Genomic DNA, 24590 nt, shown 5'->3' on the forward strand with positions numbered 1-24590 from the left:
AGTTCACATGTGTTACTGAGGTAATGCCGTTGCAGAAGTTTCCTCTCAAGCTGAAATGGCCTTTGGAAGAAAATAAAGGGTTTCTTCTTTGCAATAGCCGAAACAGTAGCTAATAAAGTAATAAGCACTTGCTCACTTCCTTGCTGTTTATCTTGGCCAAGAGGGTACCATTTTGAACATTACGTTGTCCTAGCCTCTACCTTCTGTCTATCACAGTAGCCTCTGTCGCCATTAGGGATAGACTGTCAGTGAGTGGCATGGTAATTTCCTGGTATTCCTTTCCTCGCCATATCCATCATTGTAGATTAATTGTAGGTGGTGAATGATCCTTTAAGCATTTTTTTTCCTTTACAAGTTTTTGCCCTTCACCTATTGTTGTTGACTTTGCTTGTAACTTGACATCAATTAATTTCTTCAGAGGATGTGAAACATTTTAGGATGGTAGCATTGTAAAAAATGCTGTCTTTAATTATCGGTCTGCCAACAGCTTATCTTCCTTTTACTTCTGATATACATGGTAAAATTTCTTTTCATTTCTGTTCCTTAAGAAGTAGGAAAATCTATAAACTATTTTTTAAACCCTACAAATTATGATGTATGAGAAATATAAATGTGGTTTTATCTACAGTCTGTCCTTAACTGAAGGGAAAAAACAAACAAAAAACAGTAATTGGATTTAAAAAACTTTCTCCAGTGTTAATTGTGTGTGTGTGCAGTGTAGATCTAATTCTAGGTAGTCTATCCTAATGTACTGCTACTAATGCAAAACACTGGAGTGACTCAGCCAAGGGCTGTAGGTGATCTGGACATCCGCCCTCCAAATACACCAAAGGTTTAACTATACAAGAAATGAAAATGAGACCTCACTTGTGTCATATGCAATCAGAAATACTATTTTGCTTTCATGAAATAGTGTAGCAACATCACAGTCCTGACCTTTCAGCAAATTACAAAGAGGTTAGTACATTACAGACTTTCAGTGGTGGAATCTGCTGTATTGTCACATGTTTTAGATTCATGTGCAGTTCCATCCCAGCCTGCTTTTCTGGTCCTCATCCCAAACTTCCATGGATTTTGAGCTCCCTGAGGCTTTGTGCCATATTGCACCTACTGGTCCATGTTGTGTGCAAATTTCTGATTAGCAAACCATGCCTGATTAAGCAGACACCTCTATCTTGTTTCCCCAAATGGTACCTTCCCTTCCTTGGTCAACAGGAAGAAACAAGCCCTGCCCTGCCTGATGTTGACTTTGTCATTTATGGAGAGGTTTAGTGCTTTTGAATTTAGGCAAGTTCAATATGGCTGCATCAGAATATCATTGACTGTTCTACAGACCTTAGGGGTTGCCAGCTCTGGATTGGGAAATACCTGGAGATTTTGTGGGTGGAGCCCGAGGAGGGCTGGGTTGGGTGAGAGGAGGGACTTCAATGGGGTATAATGCCCTAGAGTCCACCTTCCAAAGTGGCCATTTTCTCCAGGTGAACTGATCTCTATCACCTGGAGATCAGATGTAATAGCGGGAAGTCTCCAGCCACAACCTGGAGGTTGGTATCTCTAGTGATAAGAGATGCAACAATGGGATTTACTTGATCTACAGCATTGTGGAGGATTTATCTCCCATTTCTGAGATCTGTGTGACAATACTGTAAGATGTATTAGCTCTGTAACTTCCTAGAAAATTAGGTTAAAAACCCTTCTGTAATACTGTGGTATATTTTTGCATCTTGTGTGATCACCAGCAAATATATTACAAAGAGAGCAGGATACAAGATTCTTGTAGTAGGGAATTGTGGTCTGTTGGTGATCACATAATGTATCAAAAATATAACTAAGCATGTAGGCTGTTAATTTAAACAACATAAAACTTATGTTATCCAGGTGCTTATCCTGCCACTGCCCTAAGCAAAGTTGGGTTCCTTCCTCCAGCTTAAAAGGTTCTTCCTCCAACAGAAGAGACATTTAAGTTGGAACAAGGCTTTTTAGGTTGGAGGACCTTTCCCCAGCCTAAGGTTAGGATACTGCCTAATAACTGATTGTGGCTATTATGTTATAGCCTTCTTTATCAGGTGAAATATCACTGCTTAGTATTGTTCAGTGCTGTGCAGTTGCTTGACTTAGGAAGACCTCAACTCTCCAGTGAATGAGCTGGTCAGCCCACCAAGCATGCTTACATTGGTTCTTGTAGGTTATCCGGGCTGTGTAACCGTGGTCTTGGAATTTTCTTTCCTGACGTTTCGCCAGCAACTGTGGCAGGCATCTTCAGAGTAGTAACACTGAAGGACAGTGTCTCTCAGTGTCAAGGGTGTAGAAAGAGTAATATATAGTCAGAAAGGGGTTGGGTTTGAGCTGAGTATTGTCCTGCAAAAGTATTGTCCTGTAAGTATCAAGATAATGTGCTAATGAGGGTATGGTATGGTATGTTAATATGGAACCAAAGGGCCATTGAACCAAACAAAAATCAGAAAACTCAAGAAAAACAGTCTCCCATAGGAAAGGTATTCTTGCCATTTATTAAAGGAGTCACTGATAGGATGGAGAAACTTTTGAAAAAACATAACCTACAAACAGTGTTTAAACCCACCAAGAAAATACAACAAATGCTACGATCAGCAAAAGACAAAAGAGACCCCCTCACCTCTGCAGGAGTATATCGTATACCTTGCAGCTGTGGAGAAGTTTACATCGGGACCACAAAACGCAGCATACAAACAAGGATAAAAGAACATGAAAGATACTGCAGACTTGGCCAACCTGAGAAATCAGCAGTGGCTGAACATGGACTGACACAAACAGGACACAGGGTCTTATTCCAAGACACTGAAAGACTGGACAATTCTACCAACTATTTTGTCAGATTGCACAGAGAAGCCATTGAAATTCACAAACATCAGCACAACTTTAACAGAAAAGAGGAGAGTTTAAGAATGAATAAGGCTTGGCTTCCTGCCCTGAAACACCTCCAGACAAAGACAACATTCAACAATAGCCATACAGATTAGTTTTGGATTACACACATTAACAGATCGCTTCAGGATACAATGGTTCCATATTAACATACCATACCCTCATTAGCACATTATCTTGATACTTACAGGACAATACTTTTGCAGGACAATACTCAGCTCAAACCCAACCCCTTTCTGACTATATATTACTCTTTCTACACCCTTGACACTGAGAGACACTGTCCTTCAGTGTTACTACTCTGAAGATGCCTGCCACAGTTGCTGGCGAAACGTCAGGAAAGAAAATTCCAAGACCACGGTTACACAGCCCGGATAACCTACAAGAACCAATGAACTCTGACCGTGAAAGCCTTCGACAACATGCTTACATTGATTGTTAACGGCCATTGGCCAGCACAAAACAACAGAGCAGTGCAAGTACCCAGCCCACCAAGCAATCCTGCCATTGATATGCAGGTCACACATGGTCTCCAACATGTAGACTTTCTGCTAGGGGAGAGACAGATGGCGGGACTTGATGCCTCCTTGCAGGCTCTGCACCAGCACATGTACTGCTGGAACCGAGTCTGCACATCCTGCAGCTGGCTCCAGAAAGGCGGCCATCTATCTTCTCATGAGACATTTGGATCATGGGAATGATCAGAGCCAGGTTTGCCATGTCAGACAAGAGCAACTGTGTGAAGTCCTTAAAGGGCTTAAGGATCTCCACAGTCTGAGTGATAGTCCATCACTCGTCCTGGTTGAGCTGGGTCTCCTCCCACACAATCTCAATCTGAGAGATCAAGGTGGTCGGCATTCTCTCCTAGTCTACCAAATGCTCAAGCATGGCGTGGGTAGAGCTCTCGAGTGCTGATGTCACTGTTCAGGCAGTGATGTGGCATGCCTGCCAACACCTACTTCTCATGCAGCTGATGGATATCCTTCACTGCGCGTGACCTGTGAGATGCCAGCATGCCTGGAGGAGATGCCAGAAATCACAGGTATCAGCGTCCCAGCCTGGGATTCTCTGCAGAACCCAAGACCCAAGGAATCCTTAACGATGAGGTGGAGAAGGTAGACATGCAGTATTGTGCCTGACGCCTAATGCCTGTGCTGCTGCCTTAATGTTTGCGCTGCCATGAGTCTCCATGAAGCCCATGGAGATGTCCCTGCCTACTCACTCTGGTGACAGTTTCTCAATGGCAGCAGAGATGTTGTTCGTTGTGTGTATCTTGTTGAGAACCTTGGTGTGGAGCTGAGCCTGGTGGTAGCTGGTTTGGTGATCCTTACCCTGCCTAACTCTTTGTCATCATTGTGTCTTCAGTGCAGTCCTGCATGGGACTGCACAGGTGCAGGCCAGCTGTGGAGGTAGGATTTCCAAGCTTCTGAAAGCTTTAGAGCGCTTGGAGCGCTCCCCCTCCCCTCCGTCTTGAGCCAAAAGCGGGCATTTTCCTGCCCAAATGAAGTCTAGCTATCCCCAGGGCATGCTTTTACATTCTTTGTCCATGCCAGAAGAATTTGAAAGAAAACCAACCATGAAACAACTGTGATTGAGCAAAGAGCACTGCTCCCCCTAACCTGCAATCCTATTTGCCGCCACTGCCTTCTCCCCCCCTTTCCTTGGGAGGTCTGCTTATGGGGGGAGGGGAAACAAGGTTGTTGGATTTCATATTTAAAGCCAAAGAACCCTGTGAAATAACTGCTCCGACTGGGCAAACAGAACATCACAGCTCTCCTAATGTCCTCTCCTATTTGCCTAATGGAAATGCCTAATTCCCCCCTCTCTCCTGTTGCCCTGGAAACCTCCAATGGTGGGAAAGTGGCACCTTTGTACCCCTTTAACAGCAGCTATTTGGCATTCCTGAATAATCCTGAATTTTTTTTTTTTAATTGGGATAACCAGCTGTATGGGGGGATTCTCTGGTGTGTATTTGGCTGAAAAAATACCCAAAATATACCAGTAGGTATTTTTTGGGTATTTTTTGCCTCCAATACACCTGAATGCACATCTCTAATTGCCAGTCTACTACCAATCAAAGAGGCAAGATAGACATGTGAATAGAGTTGTGCCCTTCGTAGTTGCCCTGCGATGAAACTAACCGCTGACCAAGAATATACATAATTTATAACACAGGTCTTCATTACAGAAAAAGCAACCTAAGAAGTGGCTGTTAGGCCTCATCTGTAAAGTGTATGTGTGCAGTGAACACAGTTTCACTTTGTCTGGTTGGAGCTGTCTGGTGTGCAAATTTTGGTGTTGCTATTGCCAGCTTAAACATCACAATTTTTACCTGTCGTTCCCTTAGGTGTGAATGTTACTGACCATGACCTGACATTTAAAAGTCTTTCAGAAGCTCTCCAGGAGGATGTTACTCCTTTTGTGGTGTCGCTGAGGTCCAAGGAATGCCCAGGTAAATGTTATGCTAACTTGAAAAGACTCTGATGGGCAGCATCTACAATACAAGTATACTTTTAGTCATTAGCTTTGACAATCAAGGGTTGTTTCCCACAATGTGTATTTAACAGTCCAACTTGATTAGTTCAATGGATATGGAAAAGCTGGTCTGTTTCCTGTGAGCCCCTTGCACTTGAAAAAACAAACTTGGTATATAGCTTTTAAAAATTGCTTTCAACTTGCTGTTTCTTAATCCCAGTGTGGGATTTTTTCTTCTTCAGAGAAACCATTCATAAATGTCCACTGCATGGTTCACATGTAACAACATACTATGATTTGTCATCATGGCAATGAACCAGGAGTTTGGGTGGGGGGGATCTTCAAACTTGCAAAGCAGGATTAAACTTTATTTTGAAATACAGGCTTAAAGGGAAAAGAACAAACCATAATTTAGGTTTCAGTCCCCAACTGTAAACTGGTTTGCAAGGAATGTGAAATGGATTACTTGTTTAAGTTTAATTATTGGGGAAGAGTCTAGCCCAAGGCCTCATACCTGTAACAATAAGTCATATGTCAACCATATCCCTATATCTGTAACAATTAACTCTGCAGCTTTTTTGTATTTGTTAGAATCAAAGCTATTTAAAATTAAAACATGACTTTGAAAATGTTATCCTGGCCTTTCTCAATATGCCTTCAGCCTAATACATGAGTGTTCACTCATTTTGCACAAAATGCCTAGCAGTGGAATTAAATGCATTCTTATAATTTCATGTGTGTTCTTAACCCTATAATTCCTCGTCTTCTAGTTTTTAAGCTGACAGCACGAAAAAATGCATAATATATTTATGTAGCAAATTGAGCTGACTAGTAGGTTAATTTCAGTTCATTCTTAGAAATTAAATCTTTTTGCTTAACTTGCCACTAAACAAGAAAGTAAATCAGCAGATAATTTCTGCATCTCACTACACAGACTGGTTGGCAGTGAGAATACTCTGAGAAGACAGAATACTCAATCAGAGTGCTGCTTAACTATAAAGGAGATTTTTTTCCCCAAGAGAGAGGGATTGGGAAGGACAGGACATTGTTTCATATGTGACCATGTTCCCAGTTTGGCAGTGCCCCCTGAAGTTCTCCTGATTTCCTGCACTACTCCACTGTCTTCTCTTGAGAGAAGCCTGATTGGTGGCTCATTCATTGCCTTTTTCATCAACCAGAGATACCTCAGAATGACCCCGGGATTTTGTACATGAAATCATAGATTCTACCACTGAATGTTGGTGTTATAAATTAAGCAAACTTTATGCATGTTTGCTAAATGTGAGTAATTCATATTGGGGGAAAAAACATATTTTCATTGGTGCAGATTTTAAATTACCATAGTGCAGAATTTGAGTTTGTTTTGTTTTCAGAGATCCACATTTGCAGCGTAATATAAACAAACAGTAAAATTGGGTTATATTTAGAGAAAATGCAGGTTTGAATAAAATGTGCAAAAATGTAGCCTGTTACGGCTTTTATGCATTTTTGTTATAAAGACATAAAACACCTGCTGCAGAAGCTGATGGCTCAGCTGATGGGCTGCCAAATAGATGCAGACTCATCTGAAGAGGGAGAGTGTTCTAAGGCTTCCCCAAACCGGATGCGCTTCTCTGCGGCATCTCTTACTGATTGGTACAGGAATGTAACAAAGGTAAGCCTCAGAATGTCCCTTTTCTATAGCATAACTGTTTCTAGGTTTGTTATCCACTCCAAAACTCTTCCTTCTTTGCTCCCAGATAGTAATGTATTTTGGTGCAATGCACAGATTACTAGAATACATTAAGATTTTTACTTAATTTAATTTTAATGGATTTGTTTATGACATTGTCCTGTAGATTGAGGTGGTTTGTCGTACCAACTAACAAAGATAAATGTTTGGCTGGGCAGATACATAGAGAAGTGAAAATGTCTGCATTAGTCTGGAAAGCAGAAGAAATTACTTGCAGTAAAATTAATTTTGAGTGGGTTTTTTATACAACAGTAGGGACAACGAGGGAACCTGCAAGAACTTGCACGGGGCATCTCACTTCCCCTCCCCCACTAATTCCTCTTTCCCTTCTCTGAAAGCCCCCATAGTATCTACCCTGTTCCTGCTTCCTTCCCACCCACCAGGCAACCTACTTTATCTGTTCTGTTGTCTTCAGCTTTCCCTTGCCCAGTTGAGTGGTGGCCCACAAGGCTGGTTCCAGTTGCATGGTCAATTTCCCTGTATCCCCTCCCCCACATTATTTCCTTCTTCCCGGAAACCCCTTAACCTTACTTTTCCCTCCCTCCTCTCATTCCCACCCACCAATCTACCTTTTATCTGCCCCACTCTTCAGCTGTATTTATTATTTCATTTATAGACTGCCTTTTTCCACAATGGGCATACAAAGCAGCTCACATCATTCTCCTCTCCTCCATTTTGTTCTAACAACCCTGTGAGATAAGTTAGGCTGGGAGCATGTGACTGGCACAAGGTTACTTCCCTGTGACCTTTCATGGCAGAGTGGTTTCAAACCTAGGTCTCCTAGATCCTGAAACTTTAACCATACACCACTGGCTTTTGTAGCAAGCAGCTGGGTGTGGGTGAATTGTTCAAGTTGAGTGGTAGCAGTTGCCTGGTGGATTTTGGTGGACCTGGCTCCAATGAGTCCTTCCTCAAAGGTCCAAACACTCTGGAAAGGGTCCAGTCATTTTCTCCTGCCTTTTAGTAATAGAAACCAAGGCTTGAAGTTTGGCAGTACTGTATGGCTGCCTAAAAATGTCCACTGAGGACACTTGTGTCTTAAAGCTATAGGCACTGTTTCTGTTATTTGAGGGCATTTCAGATTTTTCTGCAAACCTGGGTCATTTTTTGGGTTTGTAGAAAGATCTGGCTTGTCTGTTCATGGTTCCAATCTCTGGATTTAAATATCCACAGACTTGGTAATGTTGGGAATTAGATATATTAGTGATGGGTATTTTGGTGCTTGTTGGTTTTTATGGAACCATTAAACCAGATAATATTTTATCAGGCATTTTTTTCTGTGGCTATGTACATGTGTTTGAGGGGGTAAATAAGATCAGTCAAGCAATTTTAGACCAGAGAATTGAGCTGAGACAAATTTTCTCATCATTCTCGCAATGGTAGGAATTTTTTTCAGCAATAATGCACTCTTCAGGAAGTCTTTGCGGGGCTCGGGGGGCATTTTTTGAGGTAGAGGCACCAAATTTTCAGTGTAGCTGCAGGTGCCTCTCCTTTTGAGAGCCCCCGAGTTAGGTTAAGTTTGAGTCAGGGGTCCAATTTTATAGGCACCCAGTTTTCCTGCATTTGGGGGCCCATAAAATTGGACCCCCTGACCCAATCTTCACCAAACTTGGGGGTTCTTGTTAGGAGAGGCACCAAAGATAATGGACCTGAAAAATCAGAGGATCCGAAAAAATAGGCTTTTTTCGGCTTTGCCTTTCAGCTCTATTAAAATGGTGCCTCTTTTTTTCAGTTTGGCATATCCAGTGCACATCCCTAGTTAGCATCTCTGACTGGACAGACAGCCTGTCTAAAAGAGGATGAGGCTGAGGTATGTGGGTCTTTGTGGGGCTAGTTTCACAACAAAATGCATTAGGCGGCATATTTGAATTTCTTCTTTTTCCAACTTCTTTTTCCACATATACTCAATAACATGAAGAAAAAAGATACTGACACACCATGCGAAAACCCAGCAATCTTATCCAGGCATTGGGAGCCACCTCCAGTTGTAGTTATTTTCAAGGACATGGAAAGTTTCACAACCAAAGTTCTGCAGGACTTCATAATTATCATCAGGTAATATGAAGGGAGGTTACAAATGCAACCTATTCTGTTTCCAGTCCATTCTCTGCAGGAAATATTGAAAATTTTCATTTGTCTTCACTGTTTTTGCAGTTAGCACATATACTCAGGGGGCTACTCTGTTGGTCTCTGAAGTTAAATTGTATTCAGGGAATAAAGGGACATGTGCAATTAAACTGCAGAAGTAGATTTATATCCCAGTTGTATGCATGTTTTGTGGAAGGTAAGCTACTCAGTAGGACATTCTCCAGTAAATGCACATAGGACTTAAGTAAAAAATGTTTGTTGTAAAGGTTTAAAAAAAAACCTTATGTTTCTGAGCAACCGTGGCTTCAGTTTAATAACAAACTTGCTGAAACATGATGTAGAAATAAGTAAATAGCTAAAGGGTTTCTATATGAGAAAAATCTGCCAATCATAGCATTTAAAGTGTTTTTTGCCTGACAGTTATAAGGCGGGTTGCACTTGGGTACCTTGGGTTGCACTTGCTTTTGTCTTCGCACGATCATACAAAATAAGTTGTGTAGCTGGGCAGTAAATTTCCCTAAGGGAAAAAAGTATTGTATCGTTTGCAAATTTGTGATTCCACACTGTAGCAGGTGACCGCCCCCCCCCTTTAAGGGAAGCATTCCTTTTAAAAACAGATTCATAGAAAAGAAAGGTCTCATTAACCACTAAATCACAAAGCCATATCAAGATGGCTATTCTCTTTGATACCCAGTATAGGCTACAGCCCTCTGACTGAAGAGAAGTTGGCAGTTTGTTTATTTCGTGGTGTCAGGTGAAAACCTTGTATCTTTTAAGATTTTTATTTAAATTCAATGTAATCATTCTTAAAATGAGTAAATATGAAAGAATCACTGTCATACATAGGGTTGCCAGCTCAGGTTTTGGAAATACCTGGAGATTTTGGGGGTGGAGGCTGAAGAGGTCAGGGTTTGGGGAGGGAAGTGACTTCAGTGCCATAGAATCCAATTGCCTAAGTGGTCATTTTCTCCAGGGCAACTGATCTCTGTCTCCTGGAGATCAGTTGTAATAACAGGAGATCTCCAGCCATCATCTGGAGGTTGGCAACCCTAGTCATACAAAATATACTTGCATATATAAATGAAATGAGAAACAGAAATACATACATGTAATTAATTCCATATCCCTTTTCCTGTTTAAAGATAAAATACAGTTTCTGAGATTCTCACCAAAGCACTTTCAGAAAGATCAGATAGTCTCATGCATCCCACTTCTGAGATATTCAGGGATATTTAAGTGTCGCTATCTTATATAGGTCCAATTATATGAAACCCACATACCAAAACCTTCCAATTTGAACGATTTCTGAGCCTAGAAGAAATTTCCCATAGAAATATATTTATCAAAACTGTGAACTACTAGATCAGCTTGTTCAGAGATTTTTCTGGGCATCTGTCCAGTATCTCTCTTCCATGGATGGGACATGGAGTATACAACCGAGAAAGTAAAACTTGTACATATTTTGCAAATTGGAAAACTAAAACAAATTTTCCAGCTGGCAGTTTGTTCAACCAGTACCTCAACAGACAACACTCTTACCACTCATGCATAGAGGTTGCTACTGGGTACAAAAATCGGTGTTGTAAGGACTTTGGCTTTTTGTTTTTGTGGTGTTTTAAAAACAAAAAACCAAGTCCCTGGCAGTATGTGGGCAAAAGTGGATGAAATGTGAGACACAGAGGGTAAGGAGTTGAGTTTCAGGGCTAGGTAGACAACTTCACCTCTCCTAGTAGTAGAAACAAAATTAAATAATCAGATACCATATTTACTCGAAAGGAAGGTGACCCTGAATGTAAGACAACTCCTCCTTAAAAGTCATTTACCAAAAATTATTTTTTACTGAACATGTCTGTAACTTGTATGCAAATATAAGATGACCCCCTAGTTGTGCACTGAGGTAAACACAGTAAGAAAACCTGTAGAAAATGTTTATCTGTACATAATGTACGCTGATCAAAGAATTTCACTCTTCATACTGAGTATGATTTACTTGTTCTTTTGCTACAGAGTCTGCATAATTTTAGTAGCTATTATTGCTTTATAAAACTAGTTCAACTCAGAAACCACATCGTGATTAGTATTATTCAGAAATAGTGGCTTGTAGCCAACCACAGATTCCAATAGATGTCAGGATACTTAATTTTTCTTAAGATAGCAGTGGCAGTTTCCACCAATTCCTCCCCCCCAACCCACTTTGTCATCTATGATGAGGGTGCACTGAGTTCCAGGAACAAAATTTCAGTGGGAAGACTTCATTGTGCTGCAGTGGGGGAGGGGAGGTCATCAAAGGTTGATGCCCCTGTTAAGAAAACTTAAGTATCCTTAAGTCTTCAGAACTACGTACTTTGATACAGACTGGTATTGTTTAAATATACCATTCAGGTAGACCAGGCCAGTGCAACTTACACCCATGTTATGGCAGCTCAGAAGACACTTGATAAACCTCCTGGCCTGGGATTGCAAAAAAAGATGCAGATGGTGGGTGGGTATAGGGTTGTCAAGCAACTGTGTAGCTGATGGATGGCATTTGGCTTCTTAACTTTCAAGCTGTTGGGTCTAAATGATGTTGTTAAAAAAGATTTAAAGGTTACCGGAAAGAGAGGGTGCTGCTGGGATTTTCCTCTTTGGATTGTAAAATTATGCTTGTAAGCTTGCTCATTTCATTAGTGTTGCTAAATTCTTTGATCTGGTGATATGATGGAAATTTATTGCCATCAGTTTGTTACATACAAATGAGCTTACTTTATTATTATTTTTCCTTCTGTTTTTTCTTACCTTAGTCAGTGTATTCGTGAATTTCCTCTGATACTCATTTTTGGAATTGCCACTTCTCCAATGATCATCCACAAGTTACTCCCTCACTCAGTTTCCTCTTTGTTATGCATAGAACTCTTCCAGTCTCTTTCCTGCAAAGACCACTTGAGTACCGTTATTGACAAGGTAGAGAAATATCTGCCTTATTTCAAAGCATTTTATCTGTTGATTGCTGAAAGTATTGCAGTGGTGCAGGGATTAAAATCTGTGGGGCATTGTTGCTAGATTTGAGTGGGCACCATAAACATCCAGTCATTTCAGAGACTCCCAGTTAATCAAATTACTGTTGAGTTTGCATTTAGGAAATAGTGGTTGCCCTTATGTTCGATGAAGTATTAATTATATCTTGATAGAATGAATGCCTATGATAAAAACAGCTAGATTAATAGTGGAAGTAAATGGTTTTGTTATTGTTAATCATTTGTGCTAATCCTTTACTGAAATCCAACCTATTATGTGAAAATCAGAAAAAGGGAATTTTGTTAATGTCTTATGCTCCTTAAAATCTTATTGATTTAGCAAGAGAATTGCTTATCTTCCTTCTGTTAGTACTGATGGAATTTAAAATGCTTAATTGTGGTTGGATTATGCCAGATGTTACCCGGCCTGAAACCATGAGTTGGGGCAGGTTAGTTATTTAAATTATACATTTCCAGTTGTATATATTTTGTAACCAATAAAGTATAAATAATGTTATCTACTATTCTTGCTTATGTCCTGACACTGGTTTTTAACCTGTTTACTTCAGGGAACATGTTCTGCATTGAATTGTGTTTATTGTTAACCCCCTATGTGTTTTGAAGATTCTTAGTTGCACACTTTCAGAGTTCTAGCCAGGTCTCTTAGGCCTCTTCGTTGCTCTCCACGTGAGCTCAGAGCATGTTCTAAAACCCTCTCAGGACTCCCCCACAGCTGTACATTTGCAAAGGAGTAGTGATGAAATTCAGGGAAACTTTTTCCGTTACTGAGCATCAATGAAAAGTAAGAATAGTTCATGCTTCTGAAGAATCCCAGGATTCCCTGGAAAACAGCTTGAAAAATTAACCTTCAAACACACTTGATCTTATTTTAATAAACAAATGTTTATTTTTCCTTTCTCTGCTGCAGCTTCTTCTGACAAGCCAATTTCCCTTTAAACTTGGTGAGAAAGTTCTACAAGTGCTAAAAAACATATTTTTGTACCACGATTTCTCTGTTCAGAACTTCATCAAGGGATTTCAGGTAAGCAGTGGCAAAAAGAGTTGCTAACTTTGAAAGTTACTGTGGTAATGAACTTTGGCCTAGTTTCCTAAACAGCAGGTAAGATGCTAATCTCTTTTTGGACTATGGGCTGCAGGTTTCCATCTGCAGTTGATGCTTCTCCATACAAACCACTTCCCTGCACACTGAAAATTGGTGTAGCGGGGGAAAGGCTAGGACCAGAACCCTTCCTCTTTATTTTTAGTCTTCCATTTAGCGTTTTTAGCCTTTCATTTTTGAATGAAAATGCTTCTAGTCACTTCAGATCTCCCTACAGTCGCAAACAGCAGAGTTGGCAACAAACCTGTTTCTGGATTGCAGTGGTACATTCTAGACATAGGTTTGCTACCTCTCGTGATGATCATGAGAACTGGGCAATTCAGTTATATTTTCCAATCACTGGTGGTGTTGGAAAATCCTTCCCAGGTGTTGGCACAAAAAATCAGGTATTTGGGGAAGGGAAATTAAGTTCTTGGAGGCTGAGAAGAATTCAGAAACCACACAACAGAAATCTCACTGGTTGTTAATAGATAAATGGTGAGAATGGAAGTAATAGTAATAGGCTAGAGAAGTTAGACTTCAGGTTAATGAAGGCCATCCTTTCTCAGCAGTTACCGTATTTTTCGCTCCATAACACGTACTTTTCCCCCTCGCTTTTGAGGCGGAAAATGTCAGTGCGTGTTATGGAGCGAATGTGCACAGAGCTGGCTGGGCCCGCTGGAACGACGCGCACAGCCGGCTCTGTGTACATTCGCTCTAGGCGCTCTAGGCGCGCTGGAACGACGCGAGCCGTGCGTCCCGCCCGCCTCCCAGCTGGGAGGCGGGCGGGGCGCACAGAGCCGGCAAGGGGGGGTTAAACTGCTCTGCGCTGCCTGGGGAGGCAGCGCAGAGCAGTTTAAAGACCCACCGCCCCCCTTCCCGGGAGTTCCAGGAAGGGGGCGGTGAGTCTTTAACCTCCCCCCCCCCGCGCTTCCCGGTCCCGAGGCTCAGCTGTTGGGTGGGGGTGAGCTTCAGGACCGGGAAGTGCGAGGGGGGGGGTCGAAGATGGTGGTGCTGGGGCGGCTCCTGCTGGGCTCCTGGGCGGCCGGCACAGGAGGTAAGTGGACCCGCGGCCTGGCTTCCTTTGCCGGGCGGGAAGGAAGGAGGGTCTCCCCAGAAGGGGCTCCCCTCCCCCCTGCCCCAGCTTCCCCTCCCCCACCATCTCCCCCACCATCCCTCCTCCCCCCGCGGGCAAAGGCGATGTCTCCCCCTCAGGCCTACCCCAACCCCCACCCCCGGCCTTCCTTTCTTCCCTCTCCCACTTCCCCCTCGGCGATCCCCGCTGAACGGAGGCCTGGCGAGCAGAAGGGAAGGAGGGAGGGCCTGGCGGATCGTCCCGGTGGCGAGATGTGGTCTCGCTCTCCACCCGCCCCACCCGGCCTCTGTGCAGCGAGTGGGGGGGGGCTGGGCTGGCGGAGGCACCGGTTGATGCCCCCTCCTCTCTTCCCCCGTTCTTGAGCCTTCCCCCCTCCCTCCCTCCCTGGGCACACACGGGCCAGATCCGACCACGCGCACCAGCCAGAAGCCCTCCCCTCTCCCTTACCAGGCACACATGGGGCCACTTTCCCTCCTCCCTCCCCGGGCGCACACGGGCCGGATCCGGCCTGGCGCGCCAGCCTGCAGCCTTCCCTCCTCCTTCCCTGGGCGCACACAGGCTGGATCTGGCCCCGCGCGCCATTTGAAGCCTTTCCTTCTCCTTCCCCGGGCGCACACGGGCCGGATCCCGGCTCGCCTGGGCCAGGGGCGGGTGGGAGCGGAGGCGCCGGGGACTGAACCTGGGACCTCCTGCATGCCCAGCAGAGGCTCTGCCACTGAGCTCACAGCCCCCTCCCCTTGCTTTCCCTGCCGCCGCCCCCTCTCCCGTGCGATCCTGGCCCCGGAGAGGGCCAGGCTCGCCTTCCCTGCCGCCCCCCCTCTCCCGGACACAGTCAGGCTGCCCATTGGTTTGCATGGCAGTAGACCTGGCCTCCTGACTGAGACAGGAGGCCAGGTCTACTGCCATGCAAACCAATGGGTAGACCTGGTCTCCCTGGGGCATTCACTCCATAAGACAAGTTTTTAGAGGAGGAAAACAAGATTTTTTCTTGTTTTCCTCCTCTAAAAACTAGATGCAGTTATGGTCAGGTGCGTGTTATGGAGCGGAAAAATACGGTATATTACTGCCCTACCAGAAATATCTTGAAATATCCTAAGAATGCATTCCAGTGTTTCTTTGTTTGGGAAAGATTCTCGCTGAACCCGAAATAAGTCTTAGTTCATCTTCGTGGCCTCCGTGCAGTCCCACATGGGTACTGCGTGTGCGCAGGCCAGCCGCTGATCTTTCTGACAAGCTTCTGGAAAGGTCTGATATAGGAGCTCGAAGCCACCCCCTCTGTCACGGTCTGAGCCAACGGCTCTTCCCGCCCAATTAGACCCGTGACGAGGGGGAGGGAGCGCGCTCCTCCCTCAGTTCTCTTTCTTCCGCCACGGACTGAGGACGTTTTTTTCTTAGCTTTGAAGTTCCTGAGGGAAGAGATCGTTTGTGTTTTTAACTCAATTAAAGTTGTGTAGTTCTTCATATATGATGGAGAACACTATGGCCTTATTTAAAAAATGTGGGAAATGTGGAATGAAAATGGCCCAGAACGATGAACACCGGGAATCTCTCCTTTGCTTCGGAGAGGGCCACATCCCCGCATCATGTAAGGCCTGCCTACTATTTACTCCTAAAGCGAGACAGGAGCGAGCTTCACGATTAAAGGCAGCGCTTTGGGAAAATTCCCTGATGGCACTTAACCCTCCGGGAGACCAGTCAAAGAATGATTGCTCCCCTTCCATTGCCTCGGTCCCAACTCCCGCACCAAAATCCGTCGAAGGTCCAGCTCCCTCGCAAGTGAGGGCGGCTTCAGAACCTCCAGCCAAAAAGGGTAAAAAGAAGTCAAAACACGTTTCGACTTCGAAGGATGCTCAATCGGAAAAATTGCCTGCAGCTCCGAAGCCCAGACACGAGCCCTCCCCTCGGAAGGGACTCGGCGTCATTCGGCGTCCACATCGGCTCCGCCCCCTAGAGGTTGACAGCTATAGATCCCCTGCGTGTCGGCGTCGTCGCCATTCCCCCTCGCCGAGACATCGGGATTCCTCTGGGTCTCCACGCCAGGGCACTCCTCGATACCGTATCTCAGCGTCTCCTCGACCCCGATGCTCTTCTCCACGTCATGCAGAAGTTCATCCCACCAAGCGGCCTCGGACCCCTTTGCCGTTGATGGGGGATATCTATTTCTCGGCTTCCTCAGATGAGGACGTTATTGAAATCCTGCTGATGCCAGATGATGGCAGAATGCCTCACTCCCATTTCAATGATTGCCAATCGGGTCATACCTGCTGCGGCCGCTCGCATTCTTGGCAATGCTGCACCCAAGACAACCACAGAAAAGAGGGAAATTACAACTACCTACCTTCAAAGCCATTAACTAAGGAATCGTCGACATCTCATCCTCTCCACTCCTCGACCCATGACTTACCTGCGGGTATGGAAGAAGACATCGACTCCGAGAGGGAATCAGAATCCACCTCACTTCCACCTCCGGATGAGACAGTAGGGGATCTTTCCCCTTTTTCCCCAACTGAGGACATTCGTTCTTATACCGAACAACTCCTGAGACTGGCCAAGTCGCTGGGGATAGAGGTTTTTTCTTAGGATCCTAAGCCATCGGATTCGATCATGGACATCCTGTATTCACCAGACTCTGGTCCTATACAGTTGCCCTTAGTTAAGGGGCTGAAGGATATCGCCGCAAGTAATTGGGCGAGACCCGCGTCTATTGTAGCATCTGTTGAAAAGGTTGAGAATCTGTACAGGGTCGCAGAAAAAGATGCAGAGTTCTTGTATAGGCACCCCCCAACTAACTCCTTGGTGCCTGAGGTCCTCCCTTCTAAGGGCAAGGCAGGATCCCAATCTGCCCCTTCAGACAAGGAGGGAAAGAAATTGGATGCTCTGGGCAGGAAAGTTTATGCATCTGCAGCATTAGGCTTTAGGGTTGCTAATTTTTCTGCTCTAATGTTCAGGTACCAGGTCTTCCTTTGGGATAGGATTGCCCAACTGTTAGACTTCCTGCCTGATGACAAAAAGACAATAGGAAGAGTCTTGCAGGCGGAGGGCATCAGGTTGGGTAGGAACCAACTCTATGCAGCCCAGCACATGGTGGATGCCACCACTAGAGCCATGGGCTCAGGAATAAGGCATTCCTGGTTGTGATCCTCTCAACTGGCAGCAGAGATTAAGACCAGAATTGAGGATCTGCCCTTCGACGAAGGGGGCCTCTTTAATGAGCAAACAGATGATATTCTGCACAAGGTTCGCACCAACCGTATCACCGCCCGCTCCTTGGGTATCACCCAAACAGGGCCTTCTACGTCTTACAGACAAAGATATTTCCCTAGACAGGGATTTCAACAGTATACAGGGAGAAATTATAGATAACACTCCTCACAGAGGCCCCAACAACAACAACAGCAAAATTTTAGGCCTTTCTACTCCCAACCCAATCATAAGAGGTTCCCTTCAAAAGCCAAAGGCAGAAAGGAAGGCCAATTCCCTTCTGACAGGAATCAGGGCAGAAAAGTCCAAGCCTGATGGTTTGTGAGGAGTCCACAGGGTTCACTGTTATTCTTTGAAAGGTTACACGGTTTTTATAGTTCTTGGTTTGCAATTTTCACTGATAGTTGGGTTCTGACTATAATAAACAACGGTTATTTTTTGGAGTTTAAATCGTCTCCTCCCTGTGGCTCTCCTCCCGAAGGGGACAGGATCCCCCACAATTGGTCCATGAGGTTGAAGACCTTTTATCAAAGGGGGCGATCTCTGAGGTCCCGCCTTTGGACTTGCACAATGGTTTTTATTCGAAATATTTCCTTGTCAATAAAAAAAGGGGGGAAACGTCCTATCCTTGATTTGAGGAACCTTAACAAGCACATCAGTGTGCAAATTTCGCATGTTGTCTCTTCAGGACATCAGTCCTCTACTCTCGCAGAGGATGTGGTTTGTGGTTGTAGACTTAAAAGAAGCCTACTTCCACATTTCTATTTGCCCATCATGTAGACGTTTTCTATGATTCTCTTGTGCTGGCCGACATTTTCAGTATAATGTCCTCCCTTTTGGACTGGCTACTGCCCCGAGGGTCTTTTCCAAATGCGTGTCCGTCATCATTGCACACTTAGCTGAACAGGGCTGTAGTGTGTACCCTTACCTAGATGATTGGTTGATCACAGGGATTTCCTCCTCTGACCTAGAGTCTAAAATATCCCTAGTAACATCAACTTTGAAGGCTCTGGGTATGATCGTTAATCAGAAAAAATCCCAGCTTCAACCCAGCCAACAAGTCTCCTTCATTGGAGCAGATTTGGACGCCATTTCGGGCAGGGCCTTCCTCCCTATATCAAGGACTTTTCAAAAGATGGTTCATAGTTTTACTTCCTGTAGATTACAGCCTGCTGTACGTATCCAGAAACTCCTAGGCTACATGGCATCCACTACTTTGGTGGTTGCACACGCTAGACTTAGAATGAGACCTTTACAATCATGGTTTTTGGACAATTTTACTTTGAATGTGGATCCCCAGTGGAAACGTATGTCTATTCCCAGGACTGTGTTGTCATCCTTAAAGTGGTGGTCCTTAGAGGGCAATCTCACCAAGAGAATCCCATTTGGGGTGCACCAACACGACTACCAGATTTTTACTGATGCGTCCCTCGAGGGATGGGGGGCTTATTTCGGGGAGACCACGGTTAGGGGAACTTGGTCCCAATCAGATGGTACTTTACATATTAATGTGCTTGAAATGCGGGCAATCAGACATGCCCTTGCTTCCTTCGCAGGCATCGTCTCTGGATCCAGGATTCTTATTGCAACAGACAACATGGCAGCAAAATATTATTTAAACGAACAAGGAGGCAACAGAGTCACGGGCCCTGTGCAGGGAGGCATGCCTAGTATGGGAGTGGGCCATAGCACATCAAGTCACACTCTCGGCCATACATATAGCAGGATGCGACAACGTTACTGCAGATGCCCTCAGCAGGGAGGGCTCAGATGTTCACGAATGGTCCATCAGAGGGGACCTCCTCTACCAAATCTTCGAGGAATGGGATCCCCCATCTCTGGACCTGTTTGCAAAATGTGCCTCCTTTTGTGCAAGAGCACAAAATGCAAAATGTGCCTCCTTTTGTGCAAGAGCTGCCAAGGACCCAGGATGCCTAGGGGGTGCATTTCAGCTCACCTGGCAGGGTCTTTTTTATGCCTTCCTGCCCTTTCCCCTGCTAGCCAAGGTGATAGGCAAGATGGCTGTAGAGGGGAAACATGCCATCCTGATCGCCCCTTATTGTCCGAAAAGGCCATGGTTTCCCACTCTTTGGTCTCTCTCCAAGGGTCAGCTCAAACTATTCCCAGACGTAGCGGACCTACTGTTAATCGGTCAGGTTTACCACCCTGCGACTGGCAGCATGGTAGATAATGCCTTAAACATTTGGTCATCGGAAGTGGTTGATGTTTTACTTGTGGCTCGACATCCCTCTACTAGAGCCTCATACAATTCCAAATGGAAAAAATTTGCTATTTGGACTAGTTCTTTGGGTCTCGCACCAGAATCTTGTCCGTTACCAAAGGTTTTTGAATATTTACTAATGTTGAAGAATGGCGGGCTTGCTAACTCTTCTATTAAAGTACATTTGGCTGCCATTTCGGCTTTCCATTATGGTGTTGACTCATTTTCTTTATTCTTTAATCCTCATAGCAAACGTTTTCTGAAGGGCCTGAACAATTTGTTTCCGCCCACTCCTCCTCCAGTTCCTCAATGGAGCCTATCCCTAGTGTTAGCCAGGTTGGTTAGGCCTCCATTCGAATCCATGGCAACCTGCGATCTGTCATACTTGGCTTATAAGACAGCCTTCTTGGTGGCCGTCACTTCAGCCCGAAGGGTGAGTGATATCAGCGTTTTGAGACATGACCTCCCATTCACAAAATTCCACTCAGACAGAGTAGTGCTTAGGCCTAGTTTAGACTTCCTAAGGTGGTGTCTAAATTTCATGTCTCTCAAGACATCGTTCTTCCTGTTTTTTTCCAAAATCTACAGTCTGATACGGATAGGACTCTCCATAACCTAGATGTTAGGAGAGCCTTGCTTTTTTATTTAAACAGAACTCTAGGCTTCAGGATAGATAACAATCTTTTTTTTTGTTTCAAAGGTACGAATAAGGGGAAGAAAGCATCCCCACAAACCATATCCAGATGGGTTTCCTCCGCTATCAGATTAGCATACAAGGAGTCCCGTTTAGAGTGCCCTTTTCCCATTAGGGCCCACTCCACTAGGTCACAAGCCTCCTCGGCTGCTTTTGCAGCATAGGTTGATTTGAAGGACATCTGTAAAGCAGCGACGTGGTCGTCTCTGCAGACCTTCATACGACATTACTCTATGGACGTGGACGCAGAGTTGGATGTGGCTGTAGGACAAGCCATATTGCACGCACTGTTTCGTTAAGCAGCCACAGTCCCACCTCCATGGTAAGATCGCTTGCTATTCTCCCATGTGGGACTGCACGGAGGCTACGAAGATGAAAAACAGTGTTGCGCTTACCTGTAACTGTTGTTCATGTAGTGGTCCTCCGTGCAGGCACACATCCCTCCCTCCGTCCCTGCTGTGGGTTGTCACTCATCAGAGTGGCTGCTCCGCGATGGCAGATTGAGAACTGAGGGAGGAGCGCTCCCCCTCCCCCTCGTCACGGGTCCAGTTGGGCAGGAAGAGTCGTTGGCTCGGACTGAGACAGAGGGGGGTGGGGGGGTGGCTTCGCGCTCCTATATCAGACCTTTCCAGAAGCTTGTCAGAAAGATCCGCTGCTGGCCTGCGCACGCGCAGTACCCATGTGTGCCTGCACGGAGGACCACTAGATGAACAGCAGATACAGGTAAGTGCAACACTGTTTTTCTGCATCGAATGGGAGATGCAGGATCACACTGCATGTCAGAGCGGTGCCCCCCCCCCCCCCAATTTGTAGGCAGCTGATGAATATTGCTGGCGGCAGTCTCTGTTCAGGGTATTGCTGACTTCAGTGCTGTCTCCCATACTTTGGCCATGCACACACAGAGTTCTTTGCTCTCAAGGCCACACCATTTGTTTCAGTGGAGGCAGTGGGTGAACATGTGCCCATGTAGTTTTGCTTCCCAAAAGTAAATGAATGGAGAAGCTCTTCTGGGCAATGGAGCTCTGTGCGTACAGTGAAGCTGTTGCACCTTTAGCATATTGTTAGGGTATAGTTAAATGAGAACTCTGCCTGGAATTTCAATACTGAAATGAGCAAAGGTTGCTTGGCAACCAAGGCTTGGCTGATTTATACTCTCAGAAGAGAGAGTGAATAGAAATAATAGGACGTCATATACTAAGACAAATTATGTAGTGTTTTTAAAAAAAAAGATTTATAGAGCAATCTTTCAACAATTACATAGACTCCAGATGATAGGTGGTTTTGTTCTCTTAACTCTGCAGTCTTAGTGCATGTACTATGGATGTGTGATCTGTGTTTGTAATCAATTATATATACTCTAGTAGGCTGAGTTGCTGAGCATCAGTTTATCTTGCTGCGAATCAGTATCTGATTCTTTGGAGTAAATAAGTTGGATCAGCAGTGGATCAAATGTCGATTACGTATCGTGAGGGAAGAAAGGGAATGAAAAAAGGTTGGCTGACTATAGTGAATAACATATTACATTGCTTTTTTATTATTTATAGAGGAAGCATATGATTCTGCAACCTGGTTCACAGCCATATTAAACATTAAACTGCATGGTTTTAGCTTAGTTGTAATTCAGTGTAATGGATTCATTTTAAGACTGTCTTAATGATATTTGGCTTGTTTTCAAAATGAGGCCTTGGAGATTTTAAAGGCCATTATATACACTTCCATACCCTTGTCTTTTGCAGCTGTCTCTTTTGGAGCATTATTATTCCCAACCACTCAGTGTGCTGTGCTGTGATATCCAAGAATCTAGGAAGAGAGTAACATTTTTGTCTCATGGTCAGTGTGAAAACATTCGAAGATTGCCATCTTTTAGAAGGTAAAAGAAGAAAATTATTTCATGCATGAAATTCTCTTGACATTCAACTATGTATATGGCCATGTATGAACTGTAGTTGAATAAGCTGCTGTGTTACCTCCCCTTCCCCTGGCATGTCAGCCACTTGCATATTGGGGGAGGGAGCACCTTGATCTCAGTGGTTTCTCCTCTTCAGCTCCACTCTCCCTGCCATTTCTTGGGGATCCCACATACTCCCAAGTAGCTTTTCAGTAGGTACAGAGCACTGCAACGAGAAGTGGAAAGCACTAATGATCTGTTCTGTGAATGGAGTTTCCTTTTTCCCTGTCTGAATTTCCAGACCTTCCTCAAATTATTTTGCAGAAATCTAATGTTATAAGCTATGCAAAATAAGCAAATGTAACGTTGTGTACCTTAAATGTTTTTATCTGGAGTACAAAATGTAGATATTAATCCAACTTAGAAAATATAATGTCCTGCTTAACCAAAAAATACCCATGGAACAAGTAGAGAAATCAATTTGAAATGCAGCATACCTAGTACATAAGCATAAAGATTCCCAGTGATTCAAAATATCATAGTCAACTGATTTTTGAGGCAATTTATGGTTTAAAACAATGTTGTACTGTTCTACATTTGAAAATTCATTCCTCCCCTCTTTGTTCAGGTTTGTAGAAAGCCAGACATCAAAGAAGCAGACAGTTCTGCTGACAGATGATGCAAGTTTAAAGGTAACTTATTTAAAAAATATAAGATGTGTCTTCCAGATTACATGACACTGAAATATAAAGATTATCTCTAGTTACAGAATTATTCAGTACATTTTTATCCTGCTTTTTCTCCAAAATATTCAGTGTGGCGTACGTACATGGTTCTCCCCTCTTCCATTTTATCTTCACAAGGATATCCCTATGAGGTAAGTTAGGCTGAGAGAGATTGAAAGTCCCAAGGTCACCCATTAACTTTCATAGCAGGTGGAGATTTGAACTTGGGTCTCCTAGGTCCTGCTGCATCATTCTAACACACTACATAGTAGTTCTGTGTTACATTTAATAATGTTAGCCAAAACCTAGAATTCAAAATGTAAGTGCATAGGTATTTGTGTGAGACATTTGCGTACAGGCTTAAAAATTGTTTATCTTACCACGTTAATGCTCTGTATATGACTCAGATCGTTTACACCTGAATCTGCGTGTATAAAAAAGATATTATCTGACTATTTCACCACAGTTTTGGGGTAAATATTCCATGTTGGAGGGTTTTTTAAGAATAACACCGCAAAAACAAACTTGCTAGTGTTTTTTCCCCCATGAAATAATCCCTGTCTGAAACCCCAGAGTAGGATTTAAAATGTTTCACATAGGCACCTGTGTATAAGCCGAGGGGAAAATGCACCCCCCCCCCCGCAGGCTTACCTGACCGGGCTCCAGGCGCGCAGGCAGGCGGCGGCGGCCCCCTCCCTGCGTGCAGCAGGCCCCGCAGGCCACTCCTGGCCTGCAGGCAAGGCACGCGGGCAGGCGGCGGCCCCCTCCCTGCGCGCAGGAGGCCCCGCAGCCGCTCCCAGGCCGCAGAGAAGGCGCTGTCAGGCTTCAGCAAATGCATGGCTTTTCAGGCAATAAAACTCAAATCCAGATAGAGCAGCGATTCAAGGATTTATTCCGAAAGTCAGTGATTTCAGTAAAGAGACAAGCAAGGCTGGAATACATGACGGGGAGTATGGCTGATACAATAGGGTTATAGGAACAAAGAGACAATGTAGTCGTTTCCTGCCGGTAACAACTTAAGTAAAACTGAAACAGAAACAATTGTGAGCAATCAATGGAGGAGATGGCCGAGCTCTCGGCTTTGTGCGTGGGACCCGATATCAGATCGGAGATTTACATGGGCTGGTCCCAATACAATTGTAAATCCCTGGCCGGAGCTCATGTGCAAAACGGGGGGAGGGGGGGAGGAGTGCATGGAGAACTCCTTGTTTGCGGGGAAACCATCTTGTTTGGGGACGGAGCTGTCAGAAGCTCTATCTGACAGGCGTGCGGGCAGGCGGTGGCGGTGGTAAGTTTCCCCCTCCCTTCTAAGTACCGTATTGACCCATGTGTAAGCTGAGTTGGGGTTTCTCAGCCCTTTTTTTGGGCTGAAAAACTCGGCTTATACACGAGTATATACGGTAAATATAACAGCTTCAGAGACAATTAACAAGGTAGGAATTTTCTGCTGTATGGAAAGAAAATACAGTGATTA

The 24590-nt window shown here is 44.4% G+C and overlaps 1 protein-coding gene across 2 annotated transcripts in view; it reads left to right on the forward strand.

Annotated features, from left to right (window-relative positions):
• ORC3 (origin recognition complex subunit 3) overlaps positions 1–24590 on the forward strand; it is a 58446-nt gene that overhangs the window by 9828 nt on the left and 24028 nt on the right. For both annotated transcript variants that reach the window (XM_056856145.1, XM_056856146.1), the window contains exons 5-11: positions 5252–5356; positions 6879–7033; positions 9030–9166; positions 11980–12139; positions 13121–13234; positions 22240–22373; positions 23020–23083. In XM_056856145.1, coding sequence (XP_056712123.1) covers positions 5252–5356; positions 6879–7033; positions 9030–9166; positions 11980–12139; positions 13121–13234; positions 22240–22373; positions 23020–23083 — 869 coding nt within the window. The remainder of the gene's footprint in view (positions 1–5251; positions 5357–6878; positions 7034–9029; positions 9167–11979; positions 12140–13120; positions 13235–22239; positions 22374–23019; positions 23084–24590) is intronic.

The sequence above is a fragment of the Euleptes europaea genome, chromosome 10, assembly GCF_029931775.1.
Source record: "Euleptes europaea isolate rEulEur1 chromosome 10, rEulEur1.hap1, whole genome shotgun sequence".
Taxonomy (NCBI): Eukaryota; Metazoa; Chordata; class Lepidosauria; order Squamata; family Sphaerodactylidae; genus Euleptes; species Euleptes europaea.